Genomic DNA, 15,741 nt, shown 5'->3' with positions numbered 1-15,741 from the left:
CTATTACTGAGCCCTGCTCACTCCTACAGGCTAGGCTGAGTTTGGCAAGTCTGAAACACATGACCACATATGCCCTCCTTTCAGAAACTCAGATCTGGCCGACCTGGTTTGCTTTGGCAACCAAGGCACCAGGACTGGGTTGAATCCAGGCAGAAGATGCACAGGTGAGGGAGGCCTGATGGGCGATGCCCAGGATGGCTCGGGCCCCTCTGGGCTAGTCTGGACATGTTTGTCTTGCTCTGAGGACTGAAGATACAATATCACAGACTCCTTGGAGCCCACTCCTTACAGCCAGCAGGGCAGACGTTTGACAAAGCAGAAGAGGGGCCTCCCAAAATCATTCTGATCACGTTTGTGTTTACAGTGTAATAAAAAAATGCAAATTTTACAGAAATACATTTGTAAAAAGTGGAAGTCTCACAGCTGTTCAGTGCTTATTCCTCCTATTTTTGTTTGTATATTTATTTACATTTATTAATGGTTACTTTTTACAAGAATGCAAATATACTATATACAAATACATTGAGGTTTTTTTTTCATAGCAGTTAATTTTGGGCATCTTTTTTTTTTTTTGTGGGCAAAGAGTTGCCTTGAGCTAACATCTGTTGCCAATCTTCTGCTTTTCTCTTTTTTTTCTTCCCCAAAGCCCCAGTACATAGTTGTCTATCCTAGTTGTAAGTCATTCTGTTTCTTCTGTGTGAGCCACGCCCACAGCATGGCTACTCACAGACAGGTGCTGTGCTTCCATGACTGGGAAGGGAACTTGGGCCACTGAAGCAGTGAGCGTCTTTTAGGCATCTTTTCATTTCAACAGTCGTCAAAGAAATGGGATTTGGAGAGAAAACACTGTGGAGGGAAGGTTGGGGAAGGAGGTAAGTGCACCTCAGCTGGGTACTCAGTACACGCCAAGCGCTCCGTGGCCACCATGTGGGCACATGTTTGAAGAAGGGCTTTGTGGTCTCCTGTGTCCTGCGAGGATGCATTTTCCTGCCATGGGCCACGTGGCCCTCATGCTGGTGGGTCACTAAGTGTCCTCATGAGATGTTAACCTGACAGTTCTCCTGGGCCGGGATTCGGGTCTGCAGTCACTCTCATGACAGACTTTGGGTACAAAGGAGCCCCATGTAATGCCCAGCATTGCCTTCCCCAGGCCTCCAGGAAGGTCCCTGGTAAATGTTGAGGGGGGCTGTTCCAGGGGAGGAGAGCTGATAAGCCCCGAGCCTGCTGGCGTCTGCTCCTCAGAAGGCTCCTCAGCAGTCTCTTCTCTCACCTCCTCTCAGTCCAGCCCAAGGAAAGAAAGATATTGGAGAAATACATGCCCTCGATGTCAACTCCAATGGCTAATACAACTCCCTGTATACTGCATATGATCACTTCCTCCATTATTCTCTATAACCCTTACTCTGCTTTATTAATCTTCATAGCACTTTTCATCACTGGATACATGATATCAGGGGTCGACCGACTATACCCCCACAGGCCACTTTTGGCCTGCATCTTGTTTTCCTGCAGCCTGCAAGCTAAGACTATTTTTCTTTTTTGAAACATTTTTAAAGTTTTTTTTAAACCACAAAACTAAGGCATACGCAAGAGAGTGGTATATGGCCCTTGTTGCCCACATATGTACTGTCTGTCCCTTTCCAAAAAGTTTGCTGACCCCGGCATCACATAATTATTTGTGTTTTTGTTGTTGTTGTTCATTTTTGTTCCTCTCTCCCCACGTCCACCACTTAAGAGTGGGAACTTTGTGCTGTTCCAACCATATCCATAGACCTAGAACAGTGCTTGACACAAGCAGATGCTCAGCTAATAGGTTTTCTTGAATGAATGAATGAAAGAATGGAGACACCTGGGAAGCATTTGAGAGCCCAAGGCTGAGAAGCATCTTAGGGTGTCTCAGCCTTTAGCTGATGTCCTGTCCACCCTGAAGACCCCAGGTCTGGGGGAGGAGAGAATGGGAAATGTGGCAAAGCCTCAGGTAGAAGAATACTGCATGGGAGAAGGATCAGAGAGAATGGAGGCACAGTGGGAGCCCTGGGGAAGAAACCCAGGAGGGGCAGGTAAATGGGCAGCGAGGTGGCAGCACTGGTGCCTGAAGGTTCCGGAAGCAGACTGTGGAAACTTAGCCAGGCAATCTCAACTGATTCATGCATACCATCACTTGTAGAGTCAGACATGAGAGATGGTGAAGTGGGGCTGCTGGAATGATAGTAAAGGCATCTGTGGGCTGTAGTTAAGACAGCTTCAAATTGCAAAGATGAGCCTGACCACCATCCCATGCCTTTTGGGCCCCTCCACTACTTTCTTTTCTCCTTCATGAGGAATAATAGGGCTTTGGAATTTAGATTTGTTAGGATCATGATTTTGGCAACTCCACAGTTGTTGAAATCTGTTTTACATATACTGTATATTGATTCTGCTCTTGTTGCAAGGGTATTTATCTCCATTGCTAATGTACATATTTCTGTAACATGCAAAAATATATTTATAAATTCTGTATTATTGATTTTTCTCATGCTGCAAACACATTTATCTCTTTGTTAATGAAAATGTATCTAGGAAATGGTAAGATTGATTTATGGAGAAAGGTGAAAGGAGGGAGGGAGGTGGTGCTGAGCTGGATAGACTGTCCTTGGCCACGGCTGAAGGAGACATTGTGGGACTTCCAAGAAGGTGTATGTTTAATCAGAGGAAACTGCTCTCAGAGACAAGGGATGCTGACAAAATCCTTTTGCAAGACAGCTTGATGTCACACGATGGAGTCAGCTATGCTTTCAGCTGGGAGAGACCCCAAAAGTCAGCAGTCCAGGCCAGGAGGCACAACTGAGTGAAAGATACTGGCTCAAAAGTAAGCTTGGAGAGGCTAAGCTGTGCCATGGGGGATTCCAACAGCAAACGTGGGGAAATGTGAAGTAAGGAGATAGGCAGCAGACCACAGGGATAGGGGGTGAGCTGCAGAGTGCACATGCTCACACTGTGACTCTTAGTGAATCCAGACCCAGGTGGGCAGCCTGGGGACGATGCTTTGAAGGACATCCTCCCCTAGCAGCTTTCCTTGCCCAGGTGCTCACTACTTCCCCAGGGAGGCCTCTGCTGGGCGGTTACCACCATGGTCCACAAAAACAAGGGTCCAGATTGCCTGCCAGTTTTGGTATCTCCATGCTCATCCTGGGTTCAGACTTCCTCAGGTTGTCACTTTAGGCGTCCTGGGTGCCTAAAATGTGCACTGTTCACGAGGTGGTAGCTTGGGTGCTGAGAGGGAGGAGTTTGCAGGTACCTTGGCAATGAGATGGAAACAAGATCGACCACAGGCTCCTTACTGGGGAGACAGAAGGGCGGATGCCGAGGGAGACTCTGATCCTGTGAGACTGGAAGCTTAGAGGTGCTGCCTGTCCATGCTTGCTTCCATCCAGGTGTGACCGCCCTGGTCCCCTCACCCATAACTCCTTCACATAGCCCCTCTGCTTCAACCGTTTGAACTACTCATTGACAGCTTAACAGAAGAGCATTTATTAAACATCGACTATGTGCCAGGTAGATGTCTGTGATCCTTAATCTTCACGAATATTGTGAGACAGGTACCAGTTAAGAAAACTAAGACTTCAGACACTAAATGACTTGCCTCAGTCAGTGGTTCTAGAACTTACACATACATCAGAATCGCCTGGACGGCTGTGAAAACACAGATGGCTGAGGGCCAGTCCCAAAGTTTCTGATCCAGTAGATCTGGGGTGGAGCCCAACAATTTGCATTTCTCCTAAGGTCCCACGTGCCTCTGATGCTGCAGCTCTGAAGACCACACTTTTAGAACTACTATCTGCCTCAGACAGCCAGGGATAAGGGGTGAGCTGCAGAGTGCACATGTTCTGAGGCAGGATTCATTCTCATATCTGTCTGATTCCCAAACCTTAGCTGATATGAATTGCCCCACAGTGTATGTCCCTAATGAACCATGGTTTTTCACACTTTGGTGCCTTCTCAGGTAATACCTTCTTTTCCTGGAACACCCTACCCCTTGGTTCTCCATCTGGCTACCTCTTCAGCTTGATGTTTCTTCTTCTAGGAAGGCTTTCTTTCACTCTGTGCCCGTGGGCTAGTGGTTCCTCCTGTGTGCTTCCAGGATCCCCCATGCAGAACTCTAGTTTGGTCCCTCTCATGTTGTTTGATTACTCCTGGTTTACTTCTCTGAGCATTCACCCCCCTCTCACTATGGACCCCTTGAGGATGCTCCCCATTCATTCCTTGCTCTGTGTGCCACTGTGCCTTACCTAGTAGAAATTCAGTAACCGGTGGTGGAACAACTGGTTGAGTGAGTTCAGCCAGTGGCATCATGCATGATTTCAGTTTAGAGAGACCCCACCTGTGGCGGGCAGCTCTCCTTCATCTCTCTGTGGTAGAGGTGCCTGGACACTTTCTAGCAGTTCTTGCTGAAGAAACTAATTTGAGAAACATGCTAAATTAATTGTGCTGCTAGTGTAGCCTTCTCTAGGCTAAGAATCCCTCGCTTGTTCAAATGGGTGTCCTATCTGACATGAACATCTGTCTTGTGCTGACTGCCAGTGTTGGCTTGGAGCCTGGATGGCTGTCTGCCCCTGTTCTCCTTCATTCTTCCCCACGTGTCCCTTCCAAAACTGGGCACTCTGACAAGAGGACGAGTGCCCCAGGGAGATGAGGGCTTTGGTGCATGAATAGTTGGACTTTCCTGCTCAAACCTCCAAATAGCCTTTTATAAGTTTATTCTCTCTGAAACATGACGGTAGTACCTACTGTGTGTTGGGCGTGTTGGTGAGCTTGGAAACTTTCCTTGAAAGAGGGAGTGTGCATCTGAGATGGGAGACATCCCTTGTCCAGACTCACAGCTGTAAAAGGTGACGGATGGAGGCTGTGGGGCTGAGCCATGGGGCTGGCACAGCAAAGATGGAGGTGGTGTTTTGGGGTGGGAACAATGAATTCTGCTGAGACAGAAATGGATGTGAAGCCATAAAGATTTGGGCTGCCTGCTTGTCTTCTAGAGATGCTCCCTGAGCCTCTGGCCGGGGGCACAGTTGTGAATAAATACTGAGAGGAGAGAGGAAATCTCCATTTCAAATGTGGAGATGAAATAGTAGTGCTGAGATCCTTGGCAGTTACACATTCATTCCATACTCATGGAAACTGCAGTAATTTAGAGCAGTTCAGTATTTAGACTCAACTGTGTAATTCATCCTGATATTTCCCATTCACCAAAGCCTTGTGTTTGTTTGTATTACCATGAGAAAAATAAAAAAATGCGGGAAAAAAAGATCCCCCTCCTTTCATTACAGGCAAATTACGACAGAGTAACAACCCATGGGGCCTGTCAAGCAAAGGAACATCTTGCTTCAATTAGATATAAATAATGAACAATAATTAGAAAGATTTCTTCATTGAATTTGTTATTTTATGTTTCCTTTCATCTGTAATGTATGGAAATGGAATATTGAGCTCTGTTACTGGGCCGTGTAGCAGGGCCTGAAGGAACTCCATGGAGCATGTCTCCAAAGCAGGAGGAAGCATCCATTGCTGGCTCCTCTGTTGGCATGCTCTGCAGGCTGGTGTCAGGCCCGGGTTTGGTGCCACAGATACAAAGACAGGACTGCTTTGGTTCCAGTCCTCCAAATTCTTATCGTCTACTGGAGGACCCAGACATACACTAAGAGCACAGAATGACTGCTACTAGTTACTGGCCACTGAGTTTTGCATCAGGCACTAACCTAAGAGCTGAACATACATCACCTCATTAATCTCCACTGTAGCCCTTTCCTACAGGCTCTGCTTCTAGCCCTATTTTTCAAAGATTTGGAAATGGAGGCACAGAGAGGTTAGCTAACTTGCCCAGGCCTGCAGTGTTAGGGATGGTGGAGCTGGGAGGCAAAGCAGATTGCTGGAATCCAGAGTGTCTGCTTGCCCACACTCTGGTACACTGCTCTCTGAGATCACAGAGAGATCATGCTGCCATAGAAGCCACGCAAGGTGTAGAGAAGGCACAGAGAGGTGAGGGATAGCGATGGCTTCTGCCAGGGAGAGGCAGCAGCTAAATATTCAAGGGGTTTGCAGAAGTGTATCAGATAGATGAGTGAGATAAAGGGATTCTAGGTAGAGAGGACACCGTGGTCTGGTGCCATAAATGAGGACTGTGTGGGATTTCTCATTTCAACATTGACTATGGGGCTGTTTGGAGGGAGGAGGAAGAGCCAGACGAGACCAGATGATGGAGGGCTGTATAGATCACGTTGAGAAGGTTGAGTCTCCTCATGGGAACAGTAACTCAGTGAGAGGTGGGGATGATGATCCTGGTTGACAAAAAGGAGAGACAGATTTCCCACACAGAAATAAAGAGCAATCAGGTTGGAGCCGCAGAGAGAGAGACTGGCTCACTACTGGTCTTTTTGTTTTATGCAATTTTATTCTGTGTGACATTCTCTCAACACACCAAGCCAGGTAGTGCCCACCCCAGGGCAAGTAAGAACTTTGTGCCAACTGGTCCTTCCTGGCCTGACTATGCCCCCTAACCCAAAGAAAGTTCTCCTCCTTCTCCGCAGGTCAGATGTCTGCTGTTGGGCTGGTTCTGGGCCTTCTTGATGCACTCCCTCCCTCCAACGTGTACCTGGCCTGAGCTACCTGCTTCTCTTCCGCATACAACAAACCCAAGGCCCTCACAAGTGCTTATTTTTTTTTCTTTACCATCTTTTAAATAATTATTAACACTTAAAAGTCAAGAGATTTCATATAAAAACCCAGCTTTCTTTCTTTATTGAAAAACGAATCGCAGGGAGGTACTCAAAAGGCAACAATTGGGTGGAATTCCGGAACAGCTGCAAGCTTTGGAGGGGATGTGCCTCTTAATTGGCCCAGTCTCTGAGTGTGTGTCTGCCGCACAGCAGCCCTGAGTGTCAGAGACCAGTCATTACCATCAATATTGCCAACATGTTCTCTTTCCTGTGCTGTAGGCATTGGAGTTGGAGACCTTCAGCATCCAGCCTCTCGTGTTGCCCTGACTCTTTTATATTGTGACTGTCTATATATTTCTACAGCTGGGCTATAAGCTCCGTGAGGGCAGGAGTCATGCCCGATTCATCCTTTTGTCTCTCAAGTTCAGCACAGGACCTGGTTTTAGGTGTTCAATAACCTTATTGAGTTAATCTACACCGTGGAAGCATAACCGTGATAGAATGGGGCAAGTCATGCTCCCGGCTAAGGCACTCGTGCTGCTGGCGTTCGGAGTGAAGACCGTGGATAGTGGGCCACAGCTGGGCTTGGGCCTCAGAAGGGCCTTGCAGCCCTTTATATCCCTGCAGGGTGCAGCATGTGCCCATGTTTCACTGCCTTTTTGCATTTCAGGACATTCCAGGATCTCTCCAAACAAGTGGAGATATCTTATGGCACCGTCCGGGATTCTGCTGTGTACGAGTACTTCCGAGCCAAGGGCACCAACCCCCTGGAGCAAGACAGCACATTTGCCGAGCTCTGGCGGACCATCAGCAAGAATGGAGGGGCTGACAACTGTGTGTCCAGTCCTTCAGAAGGCATCAGGAAGGTAGGTGGGCATGTGTGCACAGGGGCCTTGGGTGTGGTCATCCCTGAGGTAGGAAACACCTTCCAGAGGCATCTCCTTTGAATAGCCCTGTCACCTGCAGGGTGATCCATCTTCAGCAGGTTAGACAGGCATTTGTCACAGACATGTGGGTGTTAAAGAGGAGACACACACATTCTTTAGGTAGACAGCTGTTCTTCAGAGGGGCCGCTCGTTAGGTATTTTCTAAGTTTCCAAATGGTCAGTGAAGAGCAGGAGGATGAAGCCCAAGACATGGACCTCCCTGCTTGTGGACTCATAGGATGGTGGCCCAGGGGAGGCAGCCCACCCCAGGTGAGAATACTCAGGAAAAGCAGAAGCAGAGAACCAGGTGTGAGGTGGAGGGTGTGAGGGGGTGAGGTTCAGGAGAGGGTGGGCACACTGGGGGACTGTGCTGTGGGGAAGAGGCATGCTTGGGAGATGGTGATAAGGACAGTGAGCCTGGGATGGAGGCTGTACGGGGGGAAACTGAAGGAGGACAGGGTGGGAAGAGGCCAGGGCTGGAGAGAGGAAGGGTGGAGAAAAGTTATCACGTTCTTCAGCTGTGGATTAGACTTTGCTCATTTATTTCAGTTAATTTCCACAATGACCCGAATTAATTATTATTATTCCATTATACAGATGAGAACCAGAGACACGGGGTCACAGTCCTAGTTAGGTTCTGATGCCTGGGGTTGAGGCTGAGGAGTTCGGCATTTATCCACCATGAACTGCAGAGCTCTTGAAAGCCAATGAGGAGGAAGGTGGTAGGATGAAGGCAGATGTCATAAGGATGGTGTTGGTGGTGGCATCCTTCTATCTAGAGACCCTCACATGTGGTGGCTACTGTCCTTGTGGTCGCTAGTGAATTATGTGGGGAAGATGTGCACGTGTGGCCAGCAACGCTGCCTCTCTGAGCAGACCAGCTGTCCAGCGTGCCTCAGTGTCTCTTCCCTTCCATTCTCTCCTCTACCTACCTACCACCTCTGTGGAACCTTCTCACAGTCACACACACAATCGCACACATTCACACACATACATGCATTCACACATGCACGCCTGTCCAGCCTGCCTCAACATCTCCTCCCTTCCGTTCCCTACCCATCAATTCCATCTCTGTGGAACCTTCTCATAACCTCCACACATAGTCAAACTCAAACACACTCACACTCATGCCCTCACATGTTCATGTACACACACACACACACACACACACACACACACACACCTGTGTTCCACATCCCCAGCCTTTTGGTGATCACTCAGCCTTACTGCAGATGGCAGTGGATAAAAGGGGATAGTCTGGGGAAAGCTTTGGGGCCACCAGGGCCCATCACTGTGCTCTTCATGATGAGAAGAGTCCTCAGTAGTCTGCCAGCCCCTCCCAGGAGAGCCCCAGGAGACCCAGGGAGAGAGACAGAGGCGTGAGTCCCACTACAGAAGCAGCAGGGGGTCGAGGCGGAGCGTGGCGTCTGTCCAGTGGAGGGGTGCGGCGCCTGGCTGCAGTGCTGTGTGGAGTGGGAGCCCACTGGCATGCATTCTCTCACAGCAGTCAGCTCGGGATGGCTCCTCCTTGTTGTTTAGTGGCATTGAACACCAAAAAGTGTCTCGGCTCTGGAGCCTGACACATTTGGGTGTGAATCCCAGTTCCATAACTCACCAACTATGTTAAATGGAGCACACCACTCTTCCTGTCTGGAACTTCTCAGAGTTGAGAGAGGCCTGGGCAACTTCCCATTTTGGAGTCTCCTTCAATACTTAAGATATTCAAAAGTTCATGTTATGGTAGGTTTTGAATGTTTGCATTTAACCAAGTGGTACATTAAGAAAAATAATAGAATGCAACATAAATCTGCTATTCTCATGCTTACAGGATTTATGAAAACCTCTTCATTCTTAGTGCACTACAAAGGATGGCGCTCTGAGCTCGACCTGCTGGGTCTCCTTTCATTCCTGACAGTGGCTGTAGGTGACCTCATTTGGAAATAATGAAGCAAAGTTGATTTAAGGCCTTTTCTGAATGTAGGCCTGTGCCCAGTGGCCTTCAAGTTTCCCTTCTCTGCTTTTTTTGTCTCTCATAGAGAGCCAATGCTCCCATCCACACAGGATTCTTATGAAGTTCTTTGCAACAACGCTACAAAAAGCACTTCTTATAAAAGAAAACTACTTTTGATTTTATTAAATTTCTATTCATTACAAGACACTTCAAAGAAAATAAAAAGGCAAGTTACACACTGTGACAGGAGGGGCTGTTATTTACAATGTGTGTAACCCATACAGGATTAATATTAAGATTATATGAAGAATTTTTACAAATCAATAAGAAAAGCTCAAACAATTTAATAAAAAATTGGGCAAAAGACTTGCACAGGCCTTTCACAGAAGAGGCAACACATATGGCCAATAATCATATGAAGAGATATTCAAAATCATTAGTGATCCAGGAAATGCAAATCATGACCATAAAGATATGTCATTTTGCACCAATTAGACTGGCACAAAATGAGAGGTAGTGGAGAGGACAGGGGTAACAGGTGGTTAATTACTGGTGCAAGTGTGCTCAGTACAACCACTTTGGAAATGAGTTTGTCATCCTCTTCTAAAATGGAACTTTCATGTACCCTATGATCCAGCAATTCACTCCTACGTATCCACCCACAATAAACTCTGCCTGCACTCCAGAGACAAGAAAGGCTCTCGTAGCATTGTTTATAGAGCCAAAACCCTGGAGACAACCCAAATGAGCATTAACAAGGTAAAAAAAAAATGACCTGCAATGAAATGAATGGACTACAGCTTCATGTACTAGTATGGATGAATCTTAGCAGAATGATATTGAGTAAAAAAAAGCATTAAAGGCAATTTCATATGGGTCAACTAAGAGAAAATAACATACAATATAATACTCTTTTAAAAATGTATAAAACACAGGCATACACACATCCAAAGTAGTGATAAAATACAAGATTCATGATAGAGGTTACCACAGATGGGAAAGGCAGAACAACAGGAAGGAAATGCATGTTGTTGGACGTAAGTCAAGTCAGTGTTAACTTTAGATTCACAAGTTGTTTTTTTTTAATTTTTCATTTCTCATTATAATAAACAATAAATGAATTAATTAAAGAAGAGGGCCATTCCTGGACAAAGGATGGGGGTCCTCTAACAAGGGTTGTGATCAGTCGCATTCTTTGCACCTATCTACTTTTCCAAATAAATCAGTCCAGACCAAGCCAGGCAGAGTTTGGTTCCCACACACACCAGCCCCTTCTCTCCTCGAGAGCTCCACTGTACCTGCCTGTTCTTGCTCCTGGTGTGCCCCAGGAGGACACACACCACCATTGGAGCCCTCTGGAGGGAGATGCGTCTGGAGATGGGTTGTCAGGGAAACGTTCCCTCCTCATCCTACTTACCCCTAGTCCGTCGCTGGCACATTAGAAATCGTTCACCCTCTGGTGATATTTAGGGTCTGACTCATGAATAAAACAATGTAAAAAAGATAAGTAGTGGAAGATGCGAATAGAGGATGCCTTATAAATGCCTACAGCTTCATGGAACAGAATCTGATCTTTTCTCAGTGCACAGGATGTGTTACTTTTATGACACCTTCATTTTATAAACTCCCAGCCGGCTTTGGGCTCACAAATCTCCCTCTTGCATTTGGATCTTTAAGAAAAAAACTGACTGCCAGCACTAGACACATGTTAAGGGTTTCATAACTAGTGTCATAAAATTGAGTTTATAGTATTGTCAGAAAATGGAGTGCGCTGCATTTTTTACTGGAAAGAGAGTTCAGATTCACTCTCAAATTCTCCTCCTTCACGTGACTCTTTGGGTGACCACTGCACCTAAACGCTTGTCTGAAACTCTTCCTGTCCCCTCCCCCTATGGAGCCGCCCCTCACTCCCCAAAGTACAGCTTTGGAAACCTTGTGAATCCCCGGGCCAGAGGCAGACCAGGCTGGGGATGGCCGTGCCCCAAGTGAGGGCCTTGTCCTGAATCCGGAAACTGTAAAGGAAAATCCAGCATGTTGGGAAATATGGGCCTGACCCTGATATTCGGGGATGGGCGGCTTCTCTACATCCCAGACAGAATCTGCTTCTGTGTAGTGCAGGCGGCTGGGCAAAGCTGAGGAGGGATGCCCCCAAGAGATGTCACAGGAAACTTCTTTCTCAAGGGAAAGGGAAAGAAGACCCACTTCTAATTTCCAGTTCCTTTTTGGTGACCCTGGCTCCATTTCCAGAGAGTGCTTGTTAGTGGAGTGATGGCTAATTGCTACTCGAGTCAAGAAGCGTGGTAGGGAGGGTGACCTCGGAGAGCGGCTATTATTTTTCCTTGGGAGTGCTGTAGCTTTTAAGGACTTGAAACCAATTTTTGTGGGAAATTCCTTAACAAGAGGTGATCACTTTTCCACAGTATCAGAGCCAGAGAAAGGGATTATGTCATGGCTACCCCAGTGCTGTGACTCAGTTCTACATGCCAGCGGCCACTCAGGTAAGGAGGGGGCAGCCCTTTCTGGGCCCTGGTGAAGAGAGCAGAAAGGAATTTGGAAGGGGAGGGAAGTTTTATTTATTTATTAAGAGCCCACAGCATAAAGTTTTTACAACCAACCTGCCTGGCACCCAATAAGTCTCAATAAATACTGGATTGTCCTGAATGAGTCATCTGTTTGCTGTCTGACTGAGCAGAGACATATAAATCGGGGACATAGTTGGTGCCGTCAGTTAGCAGGTGACCCTCCATGGGTTCCATAATGGAAAGGACAAGGGAAGATCTCCAGGGTCCCTTTCAGGCTTGTCTCTTGAAAGCCTTCTCTTAAGACAAAGACCCTGCTGGCCCTTAGAGAGAGGAGAGAGGCTGCCTTCATTCTTCCCAGCCACCTGCTCCTGTCAGACCTTAGGAAAGGCCAGACCAAGGGTTGGCAAACTCTGGTCCAGGGCCTAAATCTGGCCCCCTGCCTGTTTTTGTAATACAGTTTATTGGGACACAGCCACACCCACTCATTTACATTCTGTCTATGGCTGCTTTCCTGCTACTTCCGCAGAGTTGAGTCGTTGTGACAGAGACTATATGGTCTTCAAAACCTAATGTGGCTATTTCCTGGCCCTTCACAGAAAAAGTTTGAGGACCCCCAATCTAGAGCAGTGGGGGGTCCAGGGATACTGCCCCTGGATCCATGTCTTCTAATTGCACGTAGGAACGTCCCCTATCTCTCTGTCTAATAGCACAGACACATGCAGTAACACATCATCTAGCTCTCTGTCTTCTAAGAGTAGCTTATCCTCCAGTTCTATGTCATCTGATAGCACGTAGGCCCACGCAGTAACACGTCATCTAGCTCGATGTCACCTAACAGCACACTGGCATATCGAGTAGCGTATCACATTGCTCTACACCCTCTGGTGGCATACAGGCTCTGCCTACAGACTGTCCTTTCTTGTCCTTTTCAGTTCTAACTCTGGTGATCAGAGATTTCTCCCTCACTGCCCTGGGACCCAGCTTTACTCTTGGCCTGGCCTAGTCTCCCCCTAAAATCTATTGAGCAGTCTCCATGTACCAGGCACTGTGCAGATAATCTACATACATTATTTCTTTCATCCTAAAGAGAACTACTTGATTCTTATTTTCTGCATCATGTAGAAAGGGGACCTGGGCCTCAGGGAGTTTGAGGGGCTTGCTCAAGGTCACACAGGCATGAGTAAGTCGAGAAACAGTCATCAGAGCCTCACTCCAGCCTTGCCCTTCCCATGGGGTAACATCCCCGTTTCTTTCTTTTTTTTTTTTTTTTGTGAGGAAGATCAGCCCTGAGCTAACATCCATGCTAATCTTCCTCTTTTTGCTGAGGAAGACCGGCTCTGAGCTAACATCTATTGCCAATCTTCTTCCTTTTTTTTACCCTAAAGCCCCAGTAGATAGTTGTACGTCATAGTTGCACATCCTTCTAGTTGCTGTATATGGGACGCGGCCTCAGCATGGCCGGAGAAGCGGTGCATCGGTGCGCGCCCGGGATCCGAACCCCGGCCGCCAGTAGTGGAGCATGCATGCTTAACCGCTAAGCCACGGGACCAGCCCTGACATCCCCATTTCTACACATCAGTGTGTCTCCACTCCCTTGCGTACTCTTTACTGGTGTGTTGATTTCCCTTCCTCTTTTACACCAAAGTAGCAAGATATGTGCCTGGCTCCCATTTTTAAAAGCCTTACTTCTCCTTCCATGTGTCATAGCAAAGGTTATTTAAGTCTGTGATTTTATCTTTTGATTTCCAAACTATTAAAAATATCAATTAGAGAAACTTTGAGATTCAGAATTGAGCTGGCAAGTGGTTCAAATTTATGTGATGATAACTTTATCACATGAAATCAGACTTGGATGTTGTTGGTATGATTTTTTTTTCTCTTTAGCTTGATCAACTCTATCATGTAGCATCCAGCATAACCCAATTTCTGGGCAGGGCCAGGGCTGTCCTGGACTGCCAATTTATTAAGCCTTTCCATAAATCAGACCTAATATTTAATAATATTGTCAAAGAGAATGCAGTGTTAATAGTTTAAATGTCAGTCTTCACAGCTCATTGAACCTTTTGAATAAATACACGAGGAGTTTGTTTCAGACCCTGTGGCTAGAGATAGTATTTTCAGAGGAAAGTAGCTTTTGAGTCCAGTAGTGGTAACAGAAGGTGGTTTTTTCCATGCAATAAATATCACTGAGGTCATAAAATGTGAATGCAAATGCAGGGAGAAAACGGGCCCACAAATCTGATTTATTTCCACACTGATCTAATGCTTGCCCTGGTGCCAGACTGTGTGTGGCTATCACCCACCAGCACCTGTATTGGCTTCTTCCTCTTGCTGTCTGCTCTGTGACAAGGGCTGCTCTTGTTGCACACACACTCCCTGCTGAGTGTCAGGGGCCATATGCCCTGTCACAGGAAAGGTGGTCCCCAGAAGGACTGCAGCCTTCCATGGGATGATCAGGAACTTTGGTGCCCCACAGTGCTCTCCATTTGGAAGGAGCTAGGTGAGGAAGCATCCTGATTCCAAGGCATGCTGGGAGTTTCTACTGAGGAGGCGGAAGAGGCTTCTATGGCATGGCACTCCTTTGTATTTTGGAGATGTTCAATGATCAGGAAGGTTTGGCCAAGTTGATGAAAGGGATCCTTGATGCAGGTCTGACCCCCCAGAAGAGGGTCTGGTACGAACTAGGTAGGCCTGTGCAGTGGAAAGCAACAATGCTGCTCTCAGTAGCAGCAGTGGGTCTTGTAGGCATGCTCCAAAACATATTTTTGTCCTTTCTCTGCTTCTGATTCAATGCAGATCGGGGATTCTATATGCCTCCTTGCTTCTCAGACATTTGCATTGGGTGACCATTCATCTCTACATCTTTTGTGCTTGCTCAAAGGTCACTATATCCATTTTGCAAGTTGGATAGTTTCTTCTCTTTGTTTATTCATTTATTCACTTATTCATCCATTCAAGAAATGTAGTTTGAATAGCTTCTGCCTAAGAGTTTAGAGATGTGAATTTAAGTTCCACTTTCAACCTAATTTAATCTATGGCTTTGGTCAAGTGAATTCACCTCTCTGAGCTCTCTGTGAGACTTGAGAAAAGCCTGCCCAGATTCCTTGTGAGTTCACCAATGCATAAAGCAGAAAGTGTCCTGTGGGGATCGTAGCACAAGGTTGACATTCAGTTGATGTCTGCAAACTGCCTTAGCACCTACCATATGTTAGGAAAAGAAGATAATAAAAATATAAAGACAAATAGCACTTAGTCTTTTTATGAGATATAAATGACACAATAAAATGCACAGATATTAAGTGTTTATTTCCTGGGTTTAGACAATTGTATACAACTGTGTAATCAATCTCTCACCACATAAAACAAGATATAGAACATTTCCATCACCTTGAAAAGTTTTCTCATGTCACTTTCTAGACTCATCTCCCTACCCTCAGAAGCAACCACTTACAAATTTCTAGTACCACGAATTTCTAAATTTACCTGTTCTTGTAATTCATATTAATGGAATAATATAAAATACGTGTATTTGTGTTTAGTTTCTTTCACCCAACAAAATGTCTATGAGATTTAGCTGTGAAGTTTTGGATGTCAGTACTTACTTCTTTCCTTTTGTTTTTTCCTTTGAGTAGTATTCCACTGTATGAACAAAT

The 15,741-nt window shown here is 46.3% G+C and overlaps 1 protein-coding gene across 1 annotated transcript in view; it reads left to right on the top strand.

Moving 5' to 3' along the window:
- Positions 1 to 15,741, top strand: part of GRID1 (glutamate ionotropic receptor delta type subunit 1) — a 707,967-nt gene that overhangs the window by 657,528 nt on the left and 34,698 nt on the right. The window contains exon 13 of the mRNA XM_004432480.3: positions 7,360 to 7,555. Coding sequence (XP_004432537.1) covers positions 7,360 to 7,555 — 196 coding nt within the window. The remainder of the gene's footprint in view (positions 1 to 7,359; positions 7,556 to 15,741) is intronic.

The sequence above is a fragment of the Ceratotherium simum genome, chromosome 6 (assembly GCF_057802395.1).
Source record: "Ceratotherium simum simum isolate JZ-2026a chromosome 6, ASM5780239v1, whole genome shotgun sequence".
In the NCBI taxonomy this organism is placed as follows: Eukaryota; Metazoa; Chordata; class Mammalia; order Perissodactyla; family Rhinocerotidae; genus Ceratotherium; species Ceratotherium simum.
This window is presented reverse-complemented; position numbering and strand designations above follow the sequence as displayed.